This window comes from Daphnia pulex, chromosome 9, assembly GCF_021134715.1.
Source record: "Daphnia pulex isolate KAP4 chromosome 9, ASM2113471v1".
NCBI lineage: Eukaryota > Metazoa > Arthropoda > Branchiopoda > Diplostraca > Daphniidae > Daphnia > Daphnia pulex.
Window position 1 is genome coordinate 3186325 of NC_060025.1, and position 13093 is coordinate 3199417.

Sequence of the window (13093 nt, forward strand, 5' to 3'; positions counted from 1 at the left end):
AAAAAAAAGAAAGACACAAAGCGTTGCTAAATTTCTCTATTTGGACTTTATCGCTATTCCCGACTTGATTTTCTAACGGACATTCCCGACCAAGAAAGGAAAAGTTGTCGGAATGGTTCTCTCGCCGGGTAGAGCAAGAAAATTTCTCTCTCTAAAAAAGCAGCGTCCGAATTTTTCCGGCACTGAAAGTCATGTGAAAATCATTGATTTTTCAGGAGGGGCGTTTTCACCCGGTTAATCAGAAGGTTTTATCGGTAGTAGGTTGGGCGCATTTTTTTCCAAATTACAACATCGTAATGTAGTAATACTGTTGAGTTAAAGTTCAAAGAAATCTAGGCTAAAATGTGGGCATGAGTCGCCCATTCAACTATCATCCAGAAGGTGACGGGCATTTCGGGTTAGGCGAAAGAGACTCATCCAATTTCGAATGTATTTCGCGCCCGACTCATGCTCGCCAGAGGAAATCTACGTTCACTTGCTATATGTTTTATCATCTTTCGCCCGCCCACTCCTGCAGATTTTGCACGAGTGTTCTTTCACGTATCACAGCCCATGATGTGAGATTGGTATATAAAGGATGTAAACGGTCCACTTTAGGTATCAGTTATCCAGCTGAATTCAATCGTACAACAACTCCAGCAACATGCAGGTAAGAAGTTATAAGAAGTGCCTGTTCAGTCATAAGGAATCAACAGTAACCGAAAGATTATTTGGTTATTTATCTACAGTTCCTCATCGTCGCCGCTCTCGTCGCTGTTGCCGCCGCCAATTCCGCATACCCGACTCCAGCTCCAGCTTACCCAGCAGCTCCAGCTTATCCCGCCCCTGGATACAAGACTGAATCATACGTAAAAGTCTACCTTAGAAAAACTAATAGCCGGCTTATAGCCAATATTATTTTAGAAGTTACGAGCACTCGCTATTCACAGAGATAAGCGTGATTTGGTTCAATTGATTCCTAACAAATGTCGTGTTGTCTTCTTTTCCATTTAGCCCCCACAGCCGTACAGCTTTGACTGGGAAGTCAACGATGCCCCATCTTACAACAACTACGGCCACTCTGAGAAGAGCGACGGAAAAGTGACCACCGGATCTTACCGTGTTTTGCTTCCCGATGGCCGCACCCAGATCGTCACCTACAAGGCTGACAGCTACGGATACGTTGCTGACGTCAAGTACGAGGGTGTAGCCAAGTACCCCGAGTACAAACCCAGCACATATGCTGCCCCAGCTTACAAAGCTCCCGCATACCCAGCAGCAGCTCCCGCTTACCCCGCACCTGCCTACAAGGCTCCCGCCAAGTACTAGAAAATGAATGTTTACATGCATTTTTATTGTTCAAGAATAATCCTATAAAAGAACTATTGTCGTGATTTTAATCAAGAGAAATATATTATGTAAAAAGAAATATTTGTCAACATAATTATTTGTCTGTATTAGTATAAGTTATTGCTAATTGCATTTAAGAACGCAATAAAACGAAGTGGAATTCGCCCTAATCTATGCTGCAGGCCTACAAAGTCATTTCAATTCGTACCTATCATAAAAAGAACCCTTTGACATGAAGCTACAGTTTCTGCATTTCATGCCTTTGATTTCCGAAGTTGTTGTTCCTTCCTATCAATTTGAGCTAGAGAACAGCAGCATCTTTCGGGATGGTGGGTCAGCTTCGTCGACAATATAGTTCATTTGTTTGTTGTCAGCTACCTGCGTTTTTAGCAAGGTACGGTACCAGAAGAGATGTGTTGATGTAATTTTTGTTTCATGAAAATTAAAATAGCATATGCCGTTCAATAAATAGCATACAATGCATACATATGCCATCGAATTTAAAAGTATCATAAATGATGGGGAATAAGAAAAGGTAAAACAACACGGTAGAAATAATTGAGATTATATATGGGACAGAACCCGATTTATTGAGAAAAAAGAAAGAAAAAAAAATTAAAAAAACCAAATCGCAAATGATTGAAACTGAACCAGCCCTACAATCGATAATGGTCAACTTGCTCGGCTGTCTCCATCGTAACTTACCGTAAAGAATTGGTGGACTCATTTAAGGGTAAATAAACCCCCTGTCAAGGTAGTCAAATGTTACACTGACATGTAGGGTGAGGACAACCTACTTCTCTGACTGTTAGAGGAGTTGTATTGTGTAAGCACTTTCGTACTTCCCAATGACAAATCATCTTGTGCAGTTCAAAGTATATTCAGAAGTCCCCACGCACAACAGTGACACACCAACTCCATTGACAGGTTCACCCACCATTCCCTTCCGGATTGTTACGAGGAGGGAGCGTCATCACAAATCAACAACTACCATTCGCAAGACTGACATTCAGCTTCAATCATTAGTTAACTTCGATAAAAAAAACCAAAACAAAAAAATCCAACTCAGGGAGCGCGAATCCATCAGGTGAACAGGTCAGTACTTGTTCCAATTTCTCTCTGCATAGCGAGCCTCATTGGCCTCATACTCTCGAATCCTATCTTCAGCGTTTTTTATATCAATCATATCGATCCATACGTCGTAATGTTCTTTGAGATTCGGGTCCGATAGAATCAGTCTTCCTCTATGAAGGGCTTCACCTAATGCTTTTGCTTTAGCGAAGGCTTTTTCGTCCACGTCGGGTTTCATCTTGTCCGGGTGTATCGGACGCATTTTCTTGCGGAAGCAACTTTGGACCTTTTCTTTGGAGGCCTTCTCGCGTTCCACACCCAGAAGTTTGTAGTAATTCGGCAATGAGAAGGAGGCGAGTTCTAGTTCGTCAATAGTAAGATTTAACTCGGTGTTATGCTTCGTTAATTCCTCAATGCGGGATTCCAGTTGCTGTAAGTATTCATTGTGCTTCCGGATGACGATTGAATACTTTTTCCTCGTTTCTTGCATTTCTGTCTGGCTGTCATCTTCGAATTCATCGAGCTTTTGGTTTAAATCTGAGATGGTTTGCTCAAGTTCAGCGATTTTGATGTTACGGTTCTCGAGCAAGGTGTTGTGAAAACCTCTCATTTTCTCCAGGTTGTCGCTGTGTTCGCTTTCCAAATCTTTCAAATTCTTACTTGACGAGGCAATTTCTTCTTCGAGCTCTCTGTTCTTTATCTCGAGTTGGTCAACGAGTCTTACGTTTTCGCGTTGTAAAACGGCACGGGAAGAGATAAGTCCTCGCACCCGTCGGTGCATCGCTGCAAACTGTATGCAAGTATTGTCATACATTTCCTTGTAATCAATCGTGTGAGCAGGAGTCACAGCAGGTTCGGGGGATAATCGGTGTACGATTGGCTGCGTTGGATCTTCATTATCAACGGGACGAATCTGGGAGTCAGAGTGCTGAATCGGCGCAACTACCGGATCCGGATGTAGCGGAAAATCTTCGATAGTTGCCGATGAAGTTTGAGTGTCCACGTCGACGACTGCCGTTTCCTGCGCCTCTACTTGATCCGTTTGTACCTCTGCGTCGATAAATGTTGGGTAAGTATACTCCGCCGCTGACTTGTCATCTTCCACCGCCACGGGGACCAAAGTTGACGCTTCCGGGATGGTAACGGGAGGAAGAGTGTCCTCTTTCTGCTGGGGGAGAGAAGGCTTAGCAGATTGTTGAATGACATCCAGGAGCTTCTCGTTGTCGACTGGAGTAGAGATATCTTCTTTCAATGTCCAAACTTGTGTCAGCGCATTTTGACGACCACAAGGAACTATCGGACAATTCGGTACATATCGATCTTCTTCAAAGTAAATCAAACTTAAGAGTACGCATGTCGACTTTTCCTTGACAATTACGCTCCTCTTCTTCGTACGAAACAAACTCTTCAACTTCTTCGAAAAACTCATTTTCAAGAACGATACTACTTCGACGTATCAATGAACTTCACGTGAAAATCAGGGGAATAGTTTGTTTGAGAAAGTGTAGAAAAACTTCTAAAAATTCATAACTTACAGGGATTAGGACACTCCTATATATAGACTCCTACTCGGATCACTGCGTTTGCAACGAGCCAAGCGAGCACTATTTCAGATTTTTGTGAACTTTATCTCAATTTCAACTCGTTCAATTTAATTGTATCGCTCGAAAAAGAAAATTTCACGTAATATTCATCTTTAAAAAAGATATTATAAACTAAGCGTAATTAAATATCCAGGAATTTACATGAGGGAAATCCATGTTACGATATCCTTGCAGACGTTATGGTATATTCGTCTGCACTCTGCAGCAACTGCACGTTCGATTTTACGATCCTCATTGAAGCTGGTACATGATATTTGGAATTATGGCCTTTTGTAAGTTTTAATTGTAAAGCAACTGTGAAAAGTTAATAAAACATTAACCCCTTTTCATTTCCCATTGAAATAAAATCTGACTCGTCTATTACATTATACATAGTAAGTGAGCTAATCAAACAACCAGTTAAAAAAGACTATCTAAAAAATGAAAAATCATGTTTGCAAACGAGCTGGTCTTCTAACATAAATCATTTATTTATTTTGATAAGGATTCAAGATCAAGAGATTAAAAAATTTCTTGTGCAATGTAAATGAATGAATGCAAAGGTGCAGGTCATCAGAAACTTTAGAATAAACAGAAATGTTCCAAAATTTGATTACCTATAAATATAATATAAATACATGATTAGATGCAGACTTATTTTCTTGTCAGAGTTGTTTAAATTCAGCTCAATAATAAGGTCATTCAGTCATTGTTACCAGTGGCTTGTGAAGTCCAGTTTAAGGACCCAGAGAAAAGTGGCTCATCAACAATAATAACAATAACTTGATTCATCAAAAATTTGAGTTTGCTATGTACTCAAATCTCTATTTGATAAGAGGTAGGGGCAAAATAAGCATATGCACTAAAAATTTAACCTCCTTTACCATTTTCATAAAACAGTGATTCTGGGATCCAAAAGCTATCTCCATGGTCTGGTATGCCAACTCCGACTCTTGACTCCAACTGTGTGACATTGAAACACAACATCTGCAACTCAAAACAAGAGATGCAATAAATTGCAGATTTTTAATTTTAATAAATCACTTCAACTATACCTATTTCTATTTGTTTCATAACATAACTGCTGAGGATGTTGCTTACCATAACAATTTCAGGAAACTCCTGGCAAACCCATGATCTCATGGTCATGGATTCTGTTTGTCATCAATTGGTATAGTTTGTGCTACACCAAAATTTTATTAGTAGAATTAGGGTAATTAAATTGATTTGCTAGAACTGAAGAACACAAGCACAATATTGCAATCATGATAACAATACTAAAACATGCTAAAACGAAACGAAAACCAAAAGTTGAAGCCGCGCGATTGTGTTTTCTATTTAGGCCTCGCCCAACCCCACGGGAGCCATCTAGTAGTCGGCGAAAGAGACTTTTCAAAAATATCGCCTTTGGAGTTTGGATTTGAACTTTGAGCGGATTTATTTTTATTTTTATTATTTTTATTGATTTTATTATTGATTTGAAAAGACAAAGTTTTTTTTAGATGGTTAAGCGCCATGAGCACATTCATTTCCCCGATTGCGAATATCCTATTAAATTAAATTGGAAGTCGGGTGCGGTACAAAAGGAACGAGTTTTGAAAAGGGGAACTATTCGTTCGGTTCCGATGAAGCAGAACGGAAAGAAATCTATCATAAACGGGACTTTACCCCGGGTGTGCAATAGTTCCCTTGAGAACCGTGAGGGCACGTGTACCGATAGCGATACTTAACGCCAGTGAATGGAAAGGATGCAAAGTGCAATTGAATAAAACATGACAGGACAGTGCATACCTCCATGTCGGAATTATGGCAGGAAAAAAAGTCCCCCCCCCCATGTCTTGGTATGCTCTCAAATTTGCCCAGATTATTTTTTTTTTTAACAAATGAGACGGAATACCTTGGCCCTTTGCGGCTACATCTAGTATACAGTAGAATAGGCCAATAAGGTCAACGTCTACTGTGATGCCAACGCCCACTGAAATTTATAGAACATCGTTCATATCGGTATGTTGAAACAATTTCGCAGCTATAGTCTCCGAGCGAAATAGAGAATTTTTTTCCCGCTGTGCCTTTTTCCAAGCCTTTTTCTTTTTAGAGTTGTGGTCCGTAGTCTTGGCGTGCGTTTCTTCAAAGATGGATTGGCGAATTCCTAGTTTGAATTAAACATTTTTGTGGAATGCTTTTTACTAACTAAAACAAAACGAAAAAAAAAGGTTTACCTGATATATCTGCCAAGCGGCTTCCACATCATCGGCAGCTTAGATAGTATAAATAGCCTCACAAATAAGAAACAGGCGAAACAGGGTGAAAATGCAGATACATTTTGTCATTTTTTTTTTCGAGCCAACCAACCGAACCAACAATCAAGAAATCATCGATGACCAAGATTTACCGTACAGAATTTCTAAAAATATTCGGGAAAAGTGTACAGCATACAAAATAAAAGAGAGGGACAGAAACTTAGAAAGATGCGTCCAAAACCCTCGGCTGTCGATTATTGACTTGGCGCAGTAATAAGGTGCGAAATGGTTATGATCAGCATCTACAGTTATACACGCAACGATAGCTTTGCTGAAAAATCCTAAAAACTATTATTTGATATTGAATTGCAGCCAGATATCAAACAAGCGAAAGCTGCGTACCGAACAGTTGGGCCCGGCAAATAGTCACAATGTTTTGTCCAAGGTTTTGTCTAGGTTTGTTTTACATAGGTTAAACTATAATATGGACCGAGGTGCAGTTTAGTCCTTCAACTCGCAGCTGTCATGTATTACAACCATCCAAAACCGTTCAGCGAACGTACTCGCGTTACATGTATACATTAAATTGTTGGTCTATAGGAAGTGTTCAAACAATCCGAAACATTCAATCGACTTAATATCTTTTCCTGAATGGAAAATTCATATGATGTGACAACACAAAACAGTAGACTTGACAAGCTTCTTCAGGATCTTCAAACACTGTTCCGGATGACTTTGTTCTGCCTTTTCCCATTCGTCTGTCGCCATCACTTCGGCTGAGAAACGACGGAAGAATTCGACTGCATACTTCCTCAAATGAAACGCTGGATGGTGTTCATCGGTGATCAAAAGTAATTCCAGACAATTTTCTGCCGACATTCGGTGAATCAACTGAGTCTCACATTCCATTTTTAACTGTTCCAACAGATATTTATCGGCGGCTGCAAGTATTCCAGCGGACATCTTCCCCATCGTTGATTCCGACAGATGACCAGTGTAGAGAAAGCGGAGGATTTCACCAAACACGGCTGGATCAACGTCTTCAATTTCGACTTGGTGAGTTAAATTTTCTTTAGTTGGGTGCTCAAACATCGCGCCAAAATATTTACTTCTTGTGGCCAAAATGCTTTTGTGGGCTTGAAATTGACGTCCACGGACATTGACGGTGATGTCAGAAAACTTCATGGTTTCAAAAAGTTCTTCTAGTTGAGCAACTAGTTGATCGCTGTTATTGAATGGCTTCTTATGGAAATCTGCTTCAGTAGACGACTTGCCTGACACCACAGATCCGTAATTGTTTGGAAGGAAATTTTCAATCTCACAGTAGATGATAAGTTTCCCATTCACGAAACATTGAGATTCCACTAACATTTTTTTCTTGATTTGAAAAACACAATAAGGTAAACTTCTATCCTTTGGCAAACAGTGCTGTTGCGGGAAAATCTTTTCACGGTTTTTATTCGAAATTGCGATCTTCACTCGGACAGGACTACCTGTTTTTTTTTGAAGAGGTATCGACAGATGGATTTTTATGTCGGGCTCGGGGTCCATATCGTAAAAGTGCAGAATCCATTTCGGATCACCGGTTGTTTTAGGAGAAAACTCAGATGAACGATAGTCTCCCCAGTCTTTGAAAGTTTCTAGAAAAGCCAGGTCTTGGATGGTCCACTCAAAATCTAATGTAGTAATTTTGTTCTTAGTTTGGCACCAATTGGATACCATGCTTGGGGGTGGCAAAGTTTCCAACTGTGTTTCTGCATTCGCTTTTTTTACTTGTTGGTCAATCATTTCAGCTCGGAAAACAAATGCAGCAGCAAATTCTTCTTCGATAATTCGATAATTCAGATGATTACCACTAAAGAGCCAAGGAACCCTTACGTGACGGTGAACAAAAACGACTAACAAGCTGACTGGCCGAGTAGCCAACTAATGACGAAGCGGAATCGTCGAAGGGGAGCGTCCACTCCACATAATCAGTCTCGCGATTTTGGCGCTTTTTTAACCCCCTCCCCCTACTTGGTCACAGCCTGTGGCACAAGCTTTACATTTACCTCGAGTCCTCGACCATGCCACCATGCGTCATGCCTCCTTGCCTCGACATGTGAAACGAATAATGACACAAAAACTTGTTCTCAATTACTTTAAGTTATTCCAAAAACAATTTAAAAAATATTTGTTATTTTTATTATTTTTTATATTGACAAACATTTTATCAGTCGGCGTGGCAATTCATAAATTGGCAACATTGGTTCACAGTTCTCAGTCTCACCACTCACGTAAATTCGGCGGCCGTTCGCCGTTCTGCTGTAAAATCTATTTTTTAAAAATCGGTCTCGGTCATGCCTCGTCTACGGGGCGTGTCGGCTAGGTTTCCAATTGAGCCATGAGCAATATGGTTTTTTCCGGAAGTTTGAACAATTGTAATGTTGCATAGTTAGAATGTTGTAAGCATTAATTAATACCAAAAAGTTAGTCTATGTTATTCGTTTGCCCAAAATCCAAATTGACAGTTTGTGCTATTCACTGGTGCCAGACTGGTGCCCCGTCCTCTTTACACGTGAGTCGTTGCCTACTGCCGTGCCATGCACGTGGTAGAAACAAAGTAGCCAAGACAAAGAAATGTTGAAACCATCTCAGGATTCAAAAATTACACAAGGTAGGCATTGGTTAATTTACACTGTATTTTAAATGTCTATTATCCTACGAGTCCTATGATAACATTTTCCTGTGTAACTTTATCAGTGTGCAATTGGCTGCAATTGTTACATTGATCACTTGGCTACAACTACTTGAGCTATTGGCAAAACTAATCTTAACCAATCTCAACCAATCTCAACCAATCTCAACCAATCTCAACCAATCTCAACCAATCTCAACCTAAATTGATGAACCTGGAAATAATTTTTTTCTTGAAATAGCAGGAATCTCATATTCCAGTCTACAAACCCATCACAGTGACCATAGCTGGCAACAAAGTCGAACAACACTGCTGTAAAAAAAACCTCTAGCCACTGAGAATGTTGAAATTATAACGCCGAAAATTGCTGAATCATTGACATGGACAGCCCACTTTCTGCCTAGATGTTCCAGAGTTGGAGAAAATCGAGATTTGTTTTTAATAAGCTGGTGGCTCAGTTGGATGCTGGGTCCAAACAAATTCATAATCTTTACGACAAGGAACTATTGGTCGTCAAAATTTGCTGGGCAAGCAGCAAGGATACCTCCCCAAGTGTACACGAATCGACCCTTAAAGTAAAGTGAGTCATTTTAGAAACCAAGACTTCTTTATTTTTCATTCATTAATTTGTCATGCTATTTGCTTAGGTGTTACTTGTTTCACTGCCATCTGTGTGGGGGACTATACCTCGACAAACCAAGCATGTGGAGCATAATACCGGCAATGCTTAATTCTCCTGTTTTCCAGTTCTTCACTTTTTACTTTTTCTCCGTCACAAGGACTCGTCTACCCCTCTTTCTACATTCACCTGTGACGGATGCTTGCACGCCAAATTGTGACGGAATTTACGGGAATTTTTGCTGTTAACTGAAGGTAACGGTTCAAAGTTAGAATCCTTGATAAAGTGAACGAAGTTTTAAACGCAGGGTGGATTGTCTTTTCCGCTTTTTTCGATTTAGAGTTCGTAATTCTTTTCTACTAATTTTTTTGGGAGTAATGCTAATGTTACTCTCTAGCATTACTTAAATCATCTGGATGCTATCATTGATTTTTTTTTTCTGGGATTCTTTGGCAGAAGCTTGTAATGCCCCGCGGCACAACTAATTTATTAATTGGTCTGTTGGTAGCCAAAGAATTTGTGATATATTTTTAGTATAATATTTTTCCATGTAGCTGTATCGTAAACAGCCATTATCAATGAAGAATGATTTTCTATAATTTTTTCTATTCATTTATATAAAATTGGGGGTGGGAATTAAGATTACAAGCTAAAAATAGGGGGATGGCAACTAAAAACAAAATTTCTCGTTTGATTCCGTTATTCATACTATCAGCGGAATGACTCAGTGTGCGGTACAGATATTCTCCAATAATTGTATTGCAAGTTAATATTAATGAGGAAACAAAAGAAATTATGGGATGAGATATAGAGTAAAGGAAATCTGATTAAATTACGTTAGTAGTACGAACGCATTTTTCAATCATGGTCAAATCGACACCACGCTGGACAAGAATGTAGCCGGCAGCTCCCCACTTGTTACCCAACGAATTTCGTACGACCTTGTTTTAATTAATTAGAAAAATGTAGTTATAGAAATGACAGGTATTTTTGCTTTCGTATTTACCCAATAATTAACGCCATTCAGAGTGCCATATCCGACGATGTTCATAGCGTGATCCTTTCTGGAAACGCAATTGCTGTAGTTGAAAACTCCACTTCTTCATGTCGCAAGCAATTAATTATTTTAAATGTATTTTTTTTTTATCATTTACTTGTAGTTCATGAAACTATCGGGCAGTTGCATATAAATGGAAAGGATTCGTTTTCCCGACAAGATGCTGATCATCATGGCCTTTTGATCTCCTGCTGGAACCCATTGTACAGGATTTGAAGAATTAATTTGAGCTCCAATCGTCATATTCCGAGTGCTAAACTTGCAATCTCCAGCCTTAGCTGTGTAAGGGTACCGTAGGATTTTTCATCAGTTTGGCCGCAGTTGGAAGTATTGTCAAGCTTCATGTTTCCATCCGCCAGAGCAGCCGTTAGCCCTACTGTAGTCTATTATCTTCTATTCACTGTTTAAGTGTTAAGCAGAAAAAAGGTATTTTAATCATTTATAACCATTTAAACCATTTATAAGTTTGTGTTACCTGAAGTCGAGATTCTTTCCTCCTTTTTTTACACTTTCCGAATTCGACGACTGCGCAGTAGCGGAATGGGCCCAGCAGCTGCCATATCTACCCTGGTTCCTTACAGGCGGCATGCACAAATCATTACGGTATTCAACCTGAATGAAATTTTCTAATTCAATTTAACGAACTTGAATTTCCTGTCTACAGTAGTAGGCCTACAACTGACTTACTCTGCTCAATTGTCGCTCAGACGAGATACCAGGCAAATTGGAAGGTGGGACCGGTTCAAGTGCTCCGAAATAAGATTGCTGTTCGTCTTCAGTCTTTAAAATGAACAAGGGAAGCAGACGGATCTACTTTACAGAAAATTTCTAAAAAGGTAAGTAATTACCATGACTGAGAAGGCGTTGTGCTACATTTCAAAAGTGGCGCCTTTTTTTTAGAGTTGTGCTCCGTAATCTTGGCATGCGTTTCCTCAAAGATGGATTCGCGTTTTCCTAATTCGGCTTTCGTTTGAACTCCTAACGGGAATTCGTCCTTTGGAGTGAAAGTATTTGTGGAATTAGTTTATTGTACAAAACATTTAAAAGTAGGCTATACCTGATATTTCTTACAAGCGGCTTCGACATCGTCGGCAGCCTGGATATTAATTTCCCCACAAATATGAACCAAGATGAGAATGCAAATACTTTTTGCCATTTTATTACGGTTAAGAAAATTGAGCTAACCAACAATCAAGAAATAATGGGTAAACGAACTATTTCTGTACAAGATTTCCAAAAATATTTAAAACAAGGGTATAAAAAGGAGTGTAGAGCTTGATGCGTGAGAACTCCTCGGGTGTTGATTGTGGACTCGTCAACAGGGTACGAAATGGTGATTAGCATACACGTATCGGTAGCTTTAATCCTTGAAAAGTATTATTTGGTGTGGAATTGTAGCCAGATATCAAACAACACAAGCGAAAGCTGCGGACCTAACAGATGGACTCGGAAAATAGTCACAGTCTGTTGGCTGGATCTGTTCTATATGGGTTTAACTATAATTTTGACAAAAGGTTCAGTCCAGTCCTTCAACTCGCAGCTTCCCTGTATTCACAACCATCGAAAACTCGATGTCTATTTATTTCTGAATAGAAAATTTTTATGCTACAAAAAAACATGACACAATTAATTACAGCTTCACGTATTAAAGAAAATATAAATGTTCTTAAGTTCTTGTCTTAAACATAATCAACATTCTAAATATATTTTAAGGAAACTTGACGAGAGGAGACCTTCAACATACTGAAACACTGATCTGGATGACTTGATGACCTCGTTCTGCCTTTTCCAATTCATCCATCGCTATCATTTCACCTGAGAAATTTTCGGAAGAAACTTTATATAAAACGCTGGATGATGTTCATCGGTCACTATTAAAAGTAATTCCAGACAATTCTCTGTCGATGCTTTATGGGAAAATTGAGTCTCGCATTCCATTTTTAACAGTTCCAACAGATATTTATCGGCGACTGGATTTTATCTAGCGGGCATCCTCCCCATCGTTGATTCCGACAATCCACCAGTCTCTGAAGACAACTTGCCTGATAGATAGTATATTGCAGGTCTCTTTGGAATGAAAGTTTCGATCGCACAGTACATGGTAAGCTTCCATTCATTAAACATGCAGAATTCATCAACAAAATGTTCTCTACTCCACTCCTGCCTAACACCGATGATAATCATTTTGACGCTTATTTGAATTTTAGTTTTTCTTTGAAACCTTTTTTGCTGCCACTGAACTAGATAACTTTTCTCTTGTGATGAACAGGCTAATGCATGCTTTAATTATAATGTAGAATTAAATTGAATTAACTCTGATCCTTTAATTTATTAGTTTCTTTTAAACTGTTATTTTAATATTATTCAGAGCATTCTGTGGGGCGTCTATTTAAATGGAAAGTAATGCTGAAGAAAAATTGCCAAATCGATGCCAAATAATTTTATTACCATAAACCAAAAAAGCAAAACCCATAACAATGAAACCACGTACGTATACGTGATGACTATTTTTTTAAA

General features: G+C 39.2%; 2 protein-coding genes and 3 long non-coding RNA genes across 6 annotated transcripts; 2 read left to right on the top strand and 3 right to left on the bottom strand.

Moving 5' to 3' along the window:
- The first annotated feature begins 499 nt into the window (after nucleotides 1-499).
- Nucleotides 500-1499, top strand: LOC124202421 (cuticle protein 7-like). The gene is made up of 3 exons (XM_046598772.1): nucleotides 500-649; nucleotides 729-848; nucleotides 994-1499. The coding sequence occupies exons 1-3, from the start codon at nucleotides 644-646 to the stop codon at nucleotides 1306-1308; spliced, it is 441 nt and encodes a 146-aa protein (XP_046454728.1). The 5' UTR covers nucleotides 500-643; the 3' UTR covers nucleotides 1309-1499.
- A 2951-nt stretch (nucleotides 1500-4450) lies between these two features.
- LOC124202609 lies at nucleotides 4451-5341 on the bottom strand. 2 transcript variants are annotated; one of them, XR_006878255.1, is made up of 4 exons: nucleotides 5085-5341; nucleotides 4868-4970; nucleotides 4700-4807; nucleotides 4451-4600 (listed from the first exon to the last, which is right to left on the bottom strand). It is a non-coding gene; the product is annotated as an uncharacterized LOC124202609 (long non-coding RNA). The 2 variants fall into 2 exon arrangements; XR_006878254.1 differs by having other exon boundaries at nucleotides 4700-4970.
- Nucleotides 5342-6883: 1542 nt separating this feature from the next.
- LOC124202915 (speckle-type POZ protein-like) lies at nucleotides 6884-8011 on the bottom strand. The gene has a single exon (XM_046599421.1). The coding sequence runs from the start codon at nucleotides 8009-8011 to the stop codon at nucleotides 6884-6886; it is 1128 nt and encodes a 375-aa protein (XP_046455377.1).
- Nucleotides 8012-8503: 492 nt separating this feature from the next.
- On the top strand, nucleotides 8504-12903 carry LOC124203185. The gene is made up of 11 exons (XR_006878457.1): nucleotides 8504-8879; nucleotides 9142-9480; nucleotides 9548-9773; nucleotides 10680-11002; nucleotides 11063-11179; nucleotides 11241-11412; nucleotides 11477-11583; nucleotides 11672-11781; nucleotides 11841-11909; nucleotides 12290-12456; nucleotides 12524-12903. It is a non-coding gene; the product is annotated as an uncharacterized LOC124203185 (long non-coding RNA).
- LOC124203186 lies at nucleotides 11120-11464 on the bottom strand. The gene is made up of 3 exons (XR_006878458.1): nucleotides 11425-11464; nucleotides 11264-11356; nucleotides 11120-11188 (listed from the first exon to the last, which is right to left on the bottom strand). It is a non-coding gene; the product is annotated as an uncharacterized LOC124203186 (long non-coding RNA).
- Nucleotides 12904-13093: the final 190 nt, after the last annotated feature.